Source organism: Glandiceps talaboti, chromosome 6 (genome assembly GCF_964340395.1).
Source record: "Glandiceps talaboti chromosome 6, keGlaTala1.1, whole genome shotgun sequence".
In the NCBI taxonomy this organism is placed as follows: domain Eukaryota; kingdom Metazoa; phylum Hemichordata; class Enteropneusta; family Spengelidae; genus Glandiceps; species Glandiceps talaboti.
In genome coordinates, this window is record NC_135554.1 from 16,251,800 (window position 1) to 16,268,091 (window position 16,292).

At 33.4% G+C, this 16,292-nt stretch overlaps 1 protein-coding gene across 1 annotated transcript in view; it reads left to right on the forward strand.

The window, feature by feature from the left end:
- The window catches only part of LOC144436218 (phospholipid-transporting ATPase ABCA1-like), a 55,594-nt gene extending 40,239 nt beyond the window's left edge, over positions 1-15,355 (forward strand). Inside the window, exons 36-51 of the mRNA XM_078124950.1 lie at positions 695-766; positions 1,473-1,642; positions 2,138-2,315; positions 3,375-3,490; positions 4,049-4,193; positions 4,339-4,462; positions 4,857-4,986; positions 5,743-5,875; positions 6,541-6,612; positions 6,995-7,243; positions 7,650-7,784; positions 8,415-8,518; positions 9,042-9,134; positions 9,573-9,828; positions 10,628-10,814; positions 11,582-15,355. Coding sequence (XP_077981076.1) covers positions 695-766; positions 1,473-1,642; positions 2,138-2,315; positions 3,375-3,490; positions 4,049-4,193; positions 4,339-4,462; positions 4,857-4,986; positions 5,743-5,875; positions 6,541-6,612; positions 6,995-7,243; positions 7,650-7,784; positions 8,415-8,518; positions 9,042-9,134; positions 9,573-9,828; positions 10,628-10,814; positions 11,582-11,697 — 2,280 coding nt within the window. The 3' untranslated portion in view covers positions 11,698-15,355. The remainder of the gene's footprint in view (positions 1-694; positions 767-1,472; positions 1,643-2,137; positions 2,316-3,374; positions 3,491-4,048; positions 4,194-4,338; positions 4,463-4,856; positions 4,987-5,742; positions 5,876-6,540; positions 6,613-6,994; positions 7,244-7,649; positions 7,785-8,414; positions 8,519-9,041; positions 9,135-9,572; positions 9,829-10,627; positions 10,815-11,581) is intronic.
- The last annotated feature ends 937 nt before the right edge of the window (positions 15,356-16,292 follow it).

The following is a 16,292-nucleotide window of genomic DNA, read 5'->3' on the forward strand; positions in this document are numbered from 1 at the left end:
ATTCAATCTTCAAATAATCAATACCAATATGTTACATAATCTCAGTCTGAATCCCACTACTCAGTTTTAAATTACCAGTGTTAATATTCAATGTTTCTGATGACTACAAAGCTAGATCTTAGTTATATATGCAACATTTTACGAAACTATCTCAATCAGTAACATGGAAATCCAAAGAAACGATAATTTACTGATGTAAAAATATTCTTGATGTACAATTTTTACTGGTCACTTTTTAATACATCTTATACTTGAGAAATGTTTATGATTAGGCCAAAAAAAAATATATCTGGTTCTGGTCAGGGTAAACTTTCTAAAGTGGTACGACGACGTGAATTTTTTTTTTTCCTAATTTTTTTTTTTTTTTTTGCAAATTAGTAAATACACATTTTTTTTGACACTTTACATACTCTGTTCTATCATATTCATCTCTTGAAAAACTTCCTTTTTCTTCAAAGCAGTTTAGGCTTTGTATTTAAGCAGTCTTGGCATGTAGGGTAGATTTCAGCTGCTTGTTCTCCTGATATCAGGAATAAATAAGGAACAGGAAAGCAAAAATTATCCTAAAAAAAAAGGATCGACGCGAGGGTATTCAGGGCATGTGTGCTCTGACCAGAACCAGATATATATATTTTTGGGGGGCCTTAGATTATGACATATTTTGTGATTATTTATGTTTGATATTTTATTTTAGCAGATAGACCAATCAACTTTACAGAAAATATACAGCACTGTTCTAAATATGGTAACCCTGGATAATACTAAGGTAAGAAAGCTACTATGGACTGGTTTACACTACTACAGGTAATCTTTACCATGTCACAAAATGATGAGATTCCGGAAAAACCAGTAGTGTATTAATCTTTCATTTTCCCAGTATTTTTCCATTATTCAGCATGGAAGTACTCATTTCATAGCAGTGATTACTACCATTTAACATGACTTGCCATTTTAGCTCTATTTCTCACAGTTCAACAAAATGAAACTGGGTGAATATTTTTAAATTCTTGAAAAAGCCCACTCATGGTGTGAAAGTAGTCGAACATTCAAGCCATTTTTGTAGTACTGTACTGTATTACTATAGAATATTTAGCAGCAACATTTTGACAATTAATCTTGGGACCAGTGTATGACATACAGTATCCATGTAGATTGTCAAGTTTCAATGTTTTGCTGATTTAGAAGTTAAATTGTAGGGAACATTGTTTAAAAAGTAGAGTATCAACTTATTTGTGTCCAGATAAAATTTTAGTGTTCCTCTTAAATTTTCATGTAGCTATGTGTATGATGGAAGATATTTTTCAAAAAGTACAGTATGGATAAATAGATTGTCTTTGTGTTGATCAAATATCAATGTTTATCTATTTTAGATAGGGACATGTATGACATAACATCATTAAAATGTAGAGTGATATTGATATCGAGATTGTCGTCATTTTGATCAAATTTCAATGTTTTGTCTATTTTGATAGGTATGGTGGAATAATAAGGGATACCATGCCTTACCTTCTTATATGAATGTGATGAATAATATGTTACTTAGAGCCAATATACCAGCTGATGAGAAACCAGAAGAGTATGGCATAACAGGTTATAACCATCCTATGAATAGAACTGAGAGTCAAATGGGATCGATTTTATAGTGAGTTTTATCCTTGTCTTCTTGCTCAGTCGTTTGTGTAGATTTATATTTTATTTCTCCAGCTTGGCAATGTTGGCAGTTTTTTCCACTGTGTCATGTTTAGTAATGCAGTGGTACTTGGGTATATAATGCATTCCAACACATAACTTTGAAATCAAAGTATCAAGCATTTTGTTTCATTGTCTGGATAAATGCCTAACCTATGTGGGTGGGTGGGTGGGTGGGTGGGTGGGTGGGTGGATGGATGGATGGTTGGTTAGTTGGTTGGTTGGTTGGTTGGTTGGTTTGTTGGTTGGTTGGTTGGTTTGTAGGAAAGGGGGAGGGGAGTAGGATGAATGGATTGATGGATGATGGATGGATGGATAACACACAATTTAAGAGAGAATTGACAGAAACAGACCTAATTACAATGTGCTGTAATTGTAATGTTTGTCTCATATACTCATACCATCCAGTCTTGTAATAATAACTAATTGTATGTTTGTATTCATACAGCTGGTACTCTGTAGTAGACCTTGGTATAGCTACATTCACAGTATTTGCCTTGGCATTTGTACCATCTAGTTTTGTGGTCTATCTTATACAAGACCGGTCTAGTAGCTCTAAACATCTACAGTTTGTCAGTGGTCTTAACTCTACAATATACTGGATAACACATCTATTCTGGGATCTGGTGAGTATAGTCATACACAGATTTTCTGTCTTTCAAGTTGGGATAATTTCTATGCGTACTATATACTTCAACTCATACACGTGTGTTTCATATTTAGGAAAACATAACATGATGAATTCAATAATAGTTAGGTAACTTTGTGTTGACTTTGTCAGACAAGTTTTGTAATTCATGTCTTCAATTAATTTGATGCCTTACGTATGTATGTATGTATGTATGTATGTATGTATGTATGTATGTATGTATGTATGTATGTATGTATGTATGTATGTATGTATGTATGTATGTATGTATGTATGTATGTATGTATGTATGTATGTATGTGTGTGTATGTATGTATGTATGTATGTATGTATGTATTTATGTGTGTGTATGTATGTATGTATGTATGTATGTATGTATGTATGTATGTATGTATGTATGTATGTATGTACATGTATGTATGTATGTATGTATGTATGTATGTATGTATGTATGTATGTATGTATGTATGTATGTATGTATGTACATGTATGTATGTATGTATGTATGTATGTATGTATGTATGTATGTATGTATGTATGTATGTATGTATGTATGTATGTATGTGCATACATGCTTTGATAGTAATTGATTAGCACATATATACATACATACATACCTACATACATACATACATACATACATACATACATACACACATACATACATACATACATACACACACACATATATACATACATACATACATACATACATACATACATACATACATACATACATACATACATACATACATACATACACACATACATACATACATACACACACACATATATACATACATACATACATACATACATACATACATACATACATACATACATACATACATACATACATACATACATACATACACAGTACACACACACACACACACACACACACACACACACACACACATGCGCACACACACACATTTTTAGGCTTGTCATTGTAGTCACTGTACAGTTGTCATACACACTGAAAGTGTTAACCACTCACATATTTTTAATTCCAATATTCTATTTTTTCCAACAGTGTAATTACTGCATCACTGCTACCCTGATTATCTTGATATTCATAGCATTCCAAAAAGAAGCTTACGTCTCAGAAAACAACCTACCTTGTCTGATAGCATTGTTACTTCTCTATGGGTGAGTACAATAATATCGTCACCTTCAACCGCACATGTCTGCATGCTATCAAACTGATATCTGGTAAAAAATTCAATGTTCACTGATACAGGAAATCATCTTGACTCGTTAGTGAATGGTTTCGTCCATTTACACAGAGAGGGAAGAGAGTTTATTTGAAGCCCACCCTTTGCAGTCGGAAGATAACAGGAAGCTGGATGGAGACATTTTATCATAATACATTGTACCAGTATTTACTGTCCCAGTGTTATTTACCTAAAGTATTCACATGTTTATGACCACATTACCGTACATAGTAACTGTTATTTACAAGTTAATTACATAATTAACAGGACATTTTAATTTTGTGAAATTGAAATCTCAAAATTTGACACCTAACCATTTCATCTGATGATCTTATCTGTAATCCAGTTCAAAACTGACTGGAATGTCTAACTAGTTCACTTCTCAGCACGCTTTTGAGGCAAAGTATTAACCCTTATGAATTCGTAGAAAGTGAATGATACTGTAAAAATTTGATCTATAATGCAAGGAACTGTGTTGTATGTTTTATTACAGATGGGCTATCACTCCATTGATGTATCCAGCCACCTATTTGTTTAGTGTACCTAGTACAGCCTACGTTACCTTAGCATGTTTTAATGTCATCGTTGGAATGATTTCTACAACAGCAACGTTCATATTAGACTACATGAATGAAGAAGTATGTACTAACTTTTCATAACAAACATCTGTAATTTTTTTTTTTTTTTCAAACATTGTTGAGTTTCTTTGAGACCATCAGTTTTCTTTTTAGTTACTTCCTGTATCATTTTGTAACTGGTATGTGTTTTTTTTTTTTGGTCTAGGACCTGTATCGCATCAATGAAATATTGAAAAAAGTATTTCTATTGTTACCACACTATTGTCTTGGTAGAGGAATGCTGGATATGGCCACTAACCAGTTATATGCTGATGCATTTGCCAACTTTGGTGAGTACTAAGTACTTAGGCTTGACTTGGAGTAGTCTACAATCTATGTATGATAGCAGAAGGCAGCCAACATTATAAAATGTGCAGTGTACATGTAAATTATTGAGAGAGGATCGTTGCTGGGGAAATTTTTCTATCAGTTTAAGTTGCCTTTATTTTATAACGAAGTGCATTAAAAACTGTCTACACAGTGCTAAAAAAATAAGTTTGAAGTTTTTGAGCGAAATATTATCCTTTTTGGATGAATCTGACCAACCGTAATACTGAAAATAACTATCCATGTTTATGTAACTTTTTTAACCAACTTCGAATTGATCCCAGTGTAATTTCACACTTGTGCTAAGTTGTTAGTAATGATGGATTTAAATCTATGTGTTTTACTCTCCATCTCCAGGTGAGGATATGTACCGGAATCCCTTTGCTTGGGATATCTGTGGAAAGAATTTGTTTTTCCTTGGCATTGAAGGTGCTGTATTCTTTGCTGTAGTCTTGTTTATACAGTATGCAGCATTTGTTAATATCAGGTATACGATGTTGCATTTCTTTTTTTTACTTTCACTCTTTAATCAGATACAGATCTCTAAGGTTAAATGAAGACATCATTTGAAAGAAGTTTTCAACTGAATAAATACTTGACAGTCACAACACTCACTCAAAATTTAATAATCATTCAGATACAAAAATTTGATTCAGATATAAATAATCAGAGATATTTTCTCAGTCTTTGTCTTTTTTTACTCCAAGTAATAATATTAGAGTAATGAAAACTCAAAGTATTCAGCCTATGTTCATAAGTTTTACTTCATTTTACACTAAGAATTACTATACCTTGTGAAGCAATGGATACATGGCATCAGCTGTGGTAAGCTATAGTATCCTGTTGAGCCAAATGAAGTTAAATTTATGAACACGTAAAATTAATTTTGCCACCAGTAGGTTAAAAGACTCTTTTACTGAATATTTCATGCTCCATGAATATGGATATGAATATGAATATGAATATGAATATGAATACTAGTATGAATATGTGAATGTGAATGTGAATGTGAATATGAATATGAATATACTGAATGTTGGGACAGAAATACTATGTCGGCTGCAAGTGAAGTTCGTGAAATTTGTCGCACTATTTCAAAGGGGGTGTTGTTACTATTTAGCATTATTTGGTACAGCTGCCATAGCAAGGTGTGTTTTGATGGTATACATTGGAATCATTCACAAGAAATTACACCTGTATGTTGTTACAATCATTCTAACTAATAAATTGTGATTTTGTTCAGATGTGGAAAACCTAATATTGGGAATAATTTGAAAGCTGATATAGAGGAAGATGAAGATGTGTATCATGAAAAACAAAGAATTCAACAAGGTGATGGAAGTAGTGATTTACTGAGATTAGAAAGTCTTACAAAAGTAAGTATCAAATTTATTTATTAATTTATTATTTTTTTTTTTATTTATTATTTTTTTTTTGGGGGGGGGTCTTCTCAAGCCACTAGTTGCTGAATATCCTTTCCATATGACAACTGATCAATCAACTGATTCATATTTACAGCATGTGTCAACTCAACAACGTAATAATAATAATCTTTACTGGTTCAAAAAATTGAGTATTTGTGTTCTAAGAATGTTACCACCAAGCAGCACACTAGTGCACTAATGTTCAAACGGGAGGAAATTAAGTGTACCTGGGGAAAACCTGTGTTGTTCACTCAGGTGAAACTAAGCATTGCTCTTCTTACACACAGATGTGGTTAATCTTTTCTCAAATTAAGCCATTGCCATGCAGGTTAAACTCAGACTACGGTGATGAGAGGCATTCAAGCTAATTGTTTGATCACCAACAACTCACTATTTTTTTAAAACTGTTGAATTGAATGGTGTCTACTTTAGGTATGGGACATGTAACAGCGCCACTCTTGAGTTGTGATAACAACATGCACTGTGCTATCTTTCCTGGCATTAGAGAGAAGTGTGTGAAATGTAAGCCTTGGACTATAACTAGGTCTTCATGCAGGTATCCCTTGATTGTTTATATTGATATTAAAGAATGACGTGTATATTATGTTTTGTTTCAGGTTTACAGAACTCATACAGGCAAGAAGAATGTAGCAGTTGATAAACTATGTATTGGCATTCCAGCAGGCCAGGTATATAGTCCATATATTCTATATTTTTCTATTAGGCAATAATGAATAGTGAAAGCCTACTGGCCATATCTGAGGTATGGCACAAAACATCTACGATGAATCTGGCTGTGTCTATGCTAAGCCCATAGAAATATGTTTTCTGGAAGTGTATGGTATTACATGTCTGGCTCATGAATTCCATCCAACCATTAGCTGTTACAAAGTACTTGGTTCAACCATTGCACAACACTCATTTCTTTCATTACACAAATTTTCCATAAAACTACTTTTATTTTCCATTCCTTAAATGACTTGCATGGTAATCTTCATCAGACAGCCATTATATTGAAATGATGACATTGAAAATAAAGTAAGCTAAATATAAGTTTCTTCTGTTTTCTAGTGTTTTGGTTTACTTGGTGTGAATGGAGCTGGTAAAACCACTACCTTCAAGATGTTGACAGGAGAGATACGTCCATCCACTGGTACAGCTTATCTTAGTCACTATAGTATCCTGAATCAAATGAAACATGTACATCAAAATATGGGTTATTGTCCACAATTTGATGCCTTGGATAATCTGATCACTGGACGGGAACATCTGGAATACTATGCCAGGTTGAGAGGTATTCCGGAAAAAGATATCAAAATGGTAAGTTGATATATTCCTGCTGTGTTTTCAGAAAGTTGTAGCCTCGTTAACCGGATAAGGAAACAAAATGCAAAAAAAGGTAACAGTTTACTGAAACTCGTAGCCTCCTTTCTCAATTTGTCAGAAGTGTAAATTCTTATCCAGATCAGAAACAGTATTCTTTCTACGTTTTTTTTGAGCCTTTACAGGAGAAATGTTGATTATGATAAAAAGAAGGCAGCAAGACATTGTATTATTATCAAATCTCTTAGTATGTTCTCACTTTTCTGATGTGACTATTAAAAATTGAACGAGTTGCACAAAATGTAAAATGTTTTCTGCAAATGTTGCAATCCTGTTTAATTTATATGCGATCAAAGGCCCTGAAGGTAGACATTTTTATCAATGTATGACTTAATATCAACAGGTGGCTGAATTTGGAATTCGTAAACTTGGACTTGTCAAATATGCTGACACCAAAGCTGGAGAGTACAGTGGAGGAAATAAACGTAAACTATCAACAGCCATTTCACTGATTGGAAACCCACCTGTGGTCTTCTTGGTAAGTATAGTAAACTCGTGGTAATAAACACTTCGGAGTAAAAGTGAATAAGAAGTTGGTGGATGGGGTATAAACAAAAGATTTGAATTGGAGAATAGTGACAATAAATCCTGTAGTTTTATTTTTAAGTCAAAAAAATGTATCCAGCAGTGGGAATGGGGAATTCACGTAAATGGAAAATGATCAAAATATTTTGACTCCAGATACAACTTCTGACAGTATGGCGTGGACAAACGGAACCCGTTATAGACAGGAAAAAGTACACAAATGAATTGGATTAATAGCACTTGGCACAGCATGCTAGAAGCAAAGAGACCTGTCGTTTGATAAGAACAGTTTTATAGCCTCTTGACATAAGAGCTAGATTTAGAATGAATGTCAAGTTCCGCTGGTATTTCATGAAAATCATTATTGCCCATGTGATTTATGTGAACAGAGACTTGTCACTCAAGAAGAGTATGCAAATGTTACTAAAACTGATGTTAAGATCTCGACTAAAATTTCATGTTTTGTTGTGTTTTCAATATAACAGCACTGTATGAATCAAACCGTTTGCTCTTAACTAGTGAAAATATATTACTTGTATCATATTGTGAACATTTGATAAATCACACATATTGTCCTTTGTAGGATGAACCTACCACTGGTATGGATCCTAAAGCCAAACGGTTCCTATGGAAATGTATTACAAATGTATTAAAGGAAGGAAGATCAGTTATTCTGACATCTCACAGGTATGTTAGTAAAGTGTGTTAAAGGAAGGCAGATCAGATATTCTGACATCTCACAGGTATGTTAGTAAAGTGTGTTAAAAGAAGGCAGATCAGATATTCTGACATCTCACAGGTATGTTAGTAAAGTGTGTTAAAGGAAGGCAGATCAGATATTCTGACATCTCACAGGTATGTTAGTAAAGTGTGTGAAACAAAAAAACCAACTACTGCCTTTACTGACACAAAACTATAGCTTAAACTCCAATATTTGAATCCCACAGTTTTTGGATAATTATAGTTCTAAGCTTATCAGTGGTGCCTTACCATTGTAACTTAATTGCCTGAAATTTTTTTTAATGAAATGATGGGATGTTCAAATTTCAATGTTTGGTATACTGTGGGTAAACTTGAAAGAGATTGAAATCGCATTTCTAAACATGCCTTAAAATGTAAACTTGGATAAAAATGATACCAAAGGGTTCAACATTTTTGTAGAATATTACTCATTATGTTCATTAATTTTGTAATTTTTGTAAATTTCCAGCATGGAGGAATGTGAAGCATTATGTAGTCGTCTAGCTATCATGGTCAATGGACGATTTAAATGTTTGGGAAGTACTCAACATCTGAAAAACAGGTAAGATATAGAATTGCATCCTTTAGACATAGCAGTAGACAATTGTACAGCTATGTAGTTACATGTAAAAATTTTAGTCCATTAACATCCTGTTTGCAGCAGCACATAAGTTTGTTATCAGAAATCATGTTATGTGAGAATGGGTTGAAATATGTTAATTAGACAGGTTTCAAATTTTACTGTGCAAGTGTTTACTAAGTGTGCTATATTCAACCAGTGTTGCATTTGAGATATTTTAGCACAATAGAATGAATAATTATTTGTTTTTCTGAGTAAAAAATCTGATGAGATAATTCCCAATTTTCAATGAGATCTTGTCAGCATTGTAAAGGCTACCTCAGTTTAGGGAATCACATGATTCAAGCTTGACGATAGTGAACTTATTTGTACATTTATAACATTATTAACAATCGTCATATTTTAACCCTTCGTTTACAGATTTGGTGATGGCTACATGTTAACTATACGTATTGGAAGGAACACCAACACAGACACAGTAGACTTACAGTCTGTTATACAGTTTGTCAAAACTACTTTCCCATATGCAGTTTTGAAAGAGAAACACCACAGTATGGTAGAGTATCAACTGCCATCAGATAAGACATCATTAGCACAACTATTTGGTGCAATGGAAGCCAATAAAAATCGACTACTCATAGAAGATTACTCTGTTAGTCAGACTACATTGGATCAGGTAAGGTCATATTAGAGTGTGTTGGTAGTTCAGTTTTTTGGTGTCAGTCCATTGTACAGATCATTACACAACAATACAACTTTACAAAAATTGTATAGTGTGTTGGTGAAATATAGTATGGCCAAAATAAAATGAATGTAATGTGAATCTGATGGTCTGACCCAACCTGACCCAACCCGACCCGAGGGAATCATCCATGCATGCGTGTGTGTGCCTCCAGTCACAACAGTTTCTGTCTTGCCTGAACAAATTTTATTTTCAAACTTGGCACAATTGTGAGATCTCATATGGTACATTTGCTTGTCACTTTGTGTCGGATTTTTTCAAAAATAACTGTATGACAGTCATTTATTTTATGTGGAAAAAATCCTCTGTTTGTACAAGATCTTAGAAACCATGATACATGGAGACTTCATTCAAAATTTAATGTCTAAATCCATATTGTCTGAGTTGGACATTTTTGTTGAGAACATGTAGATTGGTCTTGGCCCTCAAGGTCAAATGTGAAAATCATGATATTTCTAGCACATCATTTGATTTAAAATGTGTAAAAATGGTTACATATCACACACTACACATTGTCTTTTAACAAGCATACGACATTAGATTTAATGGCCCTATTTTAATTTGTACAAAATGTAAGAAGTATGCAACATGGAGATTTGCTTCAAGACATGCTTTATTCTTAACCTTCAGGATGCTCACGATTTAAATGCATGCTTTACTAAAACGTTGGAATTTTTCAGCATTCACACAAATTTTGTCTGCAGCTCACTTTGTCTTCTTTCATCGGTTACAGGTCTTTATCAACTTTGCTAAGATGCAGAAAGATTTAGATGATGATCTCAATATTGATGAAGAAGATGGAGATGATACAAGAGACAATCAAGAACTTCATAGTATATCTAATGTAGTCATTGACCATGCATCAGTTATACCAAGTGTTAAATACAGTACTGATGAAGAGGTTCATGGACATAGTTCAGGTAAAACTGACCGGGTTTTTTTTTTTATAGATTACTCATCAAAGCTCCCTTGAAATGATGTTTCTCTTTTGAGAAAAATGATTTTCTCAAATGATGAGAGAAGTTCCCAGTGCCTCAGAACTTTTCATCATATGTGTCAAACACTTGACAATACAAGAAACAGTCAATGAGAATAGGTGTAACAACAATCAAACGCAAGTGTAACGGCAAACAAACACCATGAGTTTCCGAGACATAAACTCCCAAACACAGAAGAAGCAGACTACTATTTGAATTAAACTGAGAATGTTGGAGAAGCTATGGATTCCATCCAATCTGATTCTCAGCACACATACATAGAGTTGCAGAAAGACTTCTCACAAAAGAGATAAAAGAACAGGTTTTTTTTTGTAAAGAAATCACAATCTTTGTATCTTTGCGAACTACTGACATATTACAGTTTGTACTTTAGCTAGCATACTCTGGCATACATTTCAGCTGTTACAGTGGAAAAAAAACTAAATTTGCCATGGCTAACATACTGCATAACCTATAGGTGGCGCTGTATGCCGCATGAGGGCGCTGTTCAATTGACACTATATCAGAAAATAGTAAAGAAGCAATGTAGTACATATGTAGCAAAGTTTCACAATTCTTCCCCAAAGTGCACAATCATGTCTTTTTTGATGCTTATCCACCTAAAGACTGTTATTTTATAAAGTTGAATGATGGAAACATTTCACTGAAATCGGTGATATAATTTACTACAAATTTGTTTTTACTTACAGGCTCAGGTGCTGCCCAGCCTCAAGACAGCATTAGCCCAACATTCTCAAGTCAAAGTGAAGTAAAGAACAAAACTGCTACAGGGGAGAAAGCTGAAGATTACAGTTCTATATGTTAACAAAATAGAACATGTTTGTCTCTGAAAGAGAACAAATTTTGACGACATCTTTTAGTACAAGGTGAATGTACTAATAGTATTTTCTGTCTTATGAAAGAAATCATCTTTTGTTTTTGAGTATAAAGTAATGTAATTATTATTATTATTCAGATATTATAAGAAGTAAATTATACTAAGTAGTACAAGGATCTTTCATCAAAATGAAGGATTGTTATATATCCAAGGAAAAAAAAAATTGAAATATTCAAGTGATGTCAAATTTTTCTGATCATTGTTAAACTTGATTCATATTTTCTCGTCTTAAATTGAAACGTTTTGTATTTACTAGACAAGAACTGCTTGTGCAATTTTTAAAAAAATTACAATTGTGGCTGACATTCTTGTGTTTTATTGTAGATTGAAAGGTTTTTATATACCATCTAGCAGCAAAAAAAAAACTTACCATTTTATACTTGTATTATTTTTGCATATGTTAACTTGGCTGTTTAATCTGAATACATTACTCCCTCCTCAGGCTCTCCTCTGTAAACTAAATTTATAGTATAAGAAACATACATTGTGTGGGTTGATACAAAATGGAAGAGCTATGACTGTACAATCTATATATTTGCTACTAGAAGTAACTTTTTCTAAAATTCATGCTACTAATTTGCTTGAAAGTTCACAGTATTGAGAAAAATGCCAAAAAAGTACACTTTTATGCCGATTCAAAGTATTTAGATTATATACTTGTCCAAATAGAGAGAGATTAGAGTAGATAATATTCAAATCAAGAGGCACACATTGTAAATCTTTACTCTAGTAATTTACATAATTTGACATTTACATATTGTGAGTGGTACACTTACACAATGTTCATCTGCCTGACTGTTGTACATTAGGTCCTATTTTTTATGGTGAATTTTAGAGTTGTTTTATGTTGAATGCCACGATTTGTACTTCTTTGATAAGTGAAAATATGAACCGCTTCTACTGTGTTTGAGTGTTTATATGAGGTGTCTAGATTCAAAGAATGCACTTTACACAAATTTGAAAGTGTCTCAGTATAGGGAGGTGGCATATATGTAAAGATTTGCAGTTTTATTTTACTACCAGTATTTTGTGTTCAATACCAAAAGATATGAGGATATAAACATTGCATGTATTTTATTCTCATGCTTTTTTAAAGTGGCCATATGGATGAGAATTGGGGTAGTTATTTTTCAGTTTTAATTGATAAAACAACTTTGTTGTGTTTGTCTTCTTGAAAAAACAACATGCCTTGTTTGTAAGTCAATGAATTGCAAAACATTTTTTTTTAAACGTGTAAAAATTTTATTCTATGTACAATAACAAACTTTTTGCATCTTTTTGCAATTTATTGAGTTACAAACAATGACTTTGTATGCATTATTGCACATTGTTTTTTCAAGTACAAAACATTCAAGTTGTTCAATAAATTAAATTCCAAAATAAATCCCCAATTTTGGTTCATATGGCTTGTTCAAAGTCGTTACCAGCCAATGTTCAAGGATTACACTTAAAGTGTCAATTTGTCTGCCACACACCTAAGCTTCTGTAAATTGAACAAAAAAGTACTCAAACAGCATGTAAATCTTCACATATATTCTTCCTGTCCCCTGTGGTCTCAGGGGCTTCGTGTGATTGCCCTTTACGTGCACTGCCTGATATAATTCAAATAAACAATGAACATATAACTTAATATAAGGTATTCTTTTCTTGAAACTTTTGAACAGGTTTCATCGTAGTTATGCAGTTGTATTGTTTTGTTTACCTGTGTGTATGTGGTGTGAATAATAATAATAATAATAATAATATTCCCAGCAGGTGATTGCTAACCATGACTGTCAGAATTTTCGCTTACACATGTAAGCAGGTAGTCTAGAGGCTATCTGTGGCTTCAAATCTCTTCTCACGTCTAGCTCAACGAGGTGCTGAGATGAAATTTCAAATTCGAAATACTCACAGTCATTAAATCAATCACAGAATTCTGCCCAATGATAAGTTATCATTTATTGTTGGAAATTACATAATGTCCAAATATGGTACAGTAATATCTAAATATGGCACAGTAATGTCCAAATATGGCACATAATGTCCAAATATGGTATATTTATCACATCGGATGTTGCTTATACATTATTTACATCATTCTTAAAGTTGGCATTTACTCATTTGCCTGAACAACTTCATGATTTTTGTCATTGAGTTAGACAGGGGGTGAAGAGAGATCTTGAGATTGGATGGCACAGATAACATCTAGACTACATATAAGCAGGTATAAAACATACTTACTTTTCCTTATCGTACATGTTAGCAGGTAAACAGAATCTTTATCTTACAGTCTATTCAAAACCTTGAACAAACTAATTCCATTTCATTCTCTGAAATATTAATCAAATTCTGAAATAAAAGATCGGCTTCAGTGTTGGCATGTTTCACTAAAGATTTTACCTATCAAATATATAGTAACAGTCAGTAAGTTTTGATATTTGGGTAACCATATTTTAGCATTACAAGATAATTATTCCAGAGTGTATTGCCAATTGGCAGCAGCCACCAAAGCTATAAGGCATTGGAGAAACCAAAAGCAATAGAGAACCAAAGTCTACAGGCAGTATAGAAATCAAGTCTGTAGGCAGTATAGCGTCCAAGTCTATAGGGATTAGAGGACCCAACTCTATGACAGTATAGAGACAAAGTCTCTAGGCAGTGGAAAACCGAAGTCTATGGACAGTAGACCCCAAAGCTATAAGGCACTGGGGAAACTAGTCTATACGCAGTATAGAAGCCGAGTCTCTAGGCAGTAGAAAACCAAAGTCTTTAAGAGTAGAAACCAGGAGACCAAAGTCTATAGAGTAGAAACCAGTCTACAGGCAGTAGAGACCAAAGTCTATAGACAGTAGAGAAACCATTCTTATTTATAAATGTGTAGCTATTACAGTTTATCCACCAATCCAAGCTGTCTTAAAGAATGAATCCTTGCATTGCCCAGTAAAGGAATGTGAAGATTCTAGAAGAAATCAAAGTGTCATAACCCATTCATCCAATATATTGTACTTACATTGTGAACAAAGACTTCATTTGATTTGAATATTTGATAGTGACATGATGTGGGCTTCTTACCCAAACAATTCATGTATAAAGTTACTCTTTATTATCATATGTTGTTACTGTTTTATGAGTGTCTCAATGTTGTTTATACATTGTCATTGTGCAACATTATTGTTCATTTTTTGTATTAAAAAAAACAAACCACACAAATTTCGATTGTGAATCTGAAGTGAAACAATTCAGAATGTGCAATGCAAGTGATATAAAAAAAAAAGTGACCAAAAGATGAAACATGGGGGGATTTGAAATCTCATCACAGATTTTGTTTCAAAATAATGTGCCAGAGATTTATTGAAAGACTCAAACATTATGTTGTTGTTCTGTTGTGCGTTTTCTTGGTTATATACATGTTGATATTTGCTACAGACATTTCCATGTGTTGTGTAAAATTGATGTGCCTTAACTATATTTTACACAGATGATGTTGTGACATTTTTAAAGTCAGTTTTCTCACATCAGTATGCTACATTTATCCATGCACACTCACATGCACGCACACACACACACACACACACGCACAGACGCATGCGCATGCGCACGCACACATTGCACACACACTCACACACACACTCACACACACACCATACAACCATATGGTCTCCATAGACCAGTCAGATACAGAAAATGACGGAAAAAAACTTCATGCGAGATGGACCACTAAAATGAGAACTTAGTGGTTCACATGGACCACTGGTAAGACAAGTAAATTTCAAACCCTGCACACACACACACACACACACACACACACACACACACACTCTACAGTCAGGATAGATTTGATTTTAATAATTGCTCTCAACTTGACATTTGTGTGACGTTTTAAGTTAAAAGTTTTACAAGTTTGTGACAGTGAGATAAATTGGTGTATATAAACTAGACCTTATTATTCAGTCTTCATCATGAACCATTTCACTTGTATTTGTGTTACAACTTTTTGGAGATGACTTTATTACTTGAGTCTGGACATGCAGAACTAGATAGAGAAATTACACATCAGAAGAAAGTATATTCCAGTTCTCCTTGTCCTAAGTTGTCATGTGACCATTTTACTTCACTCAAATCAGAATACATGTACACAGAGCTGTCAATGTATAATTGTTGTGTGTATAGAGTTTTATTCACAATAAACAGAACATTAAAACACTTTGATGTTGCCCAATCTCATCTCTACCTGAATCATGTTGGCTGTTGTATGTATGGTGAAAAAAGGCACAAGTGAAAGTACAAATTTGTATTTCTTAAAAGAAAAGTTTGGCTGATCATAGCCAATAGAATAGATACTTTATTGTCTATGGACAAATGAGAAAGGTTTGGATTCATAGTGAATGTACTCTGACATATAGGGTATGGGTGTGATGTGTATTATTTGATAGACACACACAATAATGGCTATTTTATAGTCAAAATTCATAATTTATTACAAAATCAACATTTTTAATACAAAATTCTCATTCAAGCATACCCTGATACGAGTGAAACTC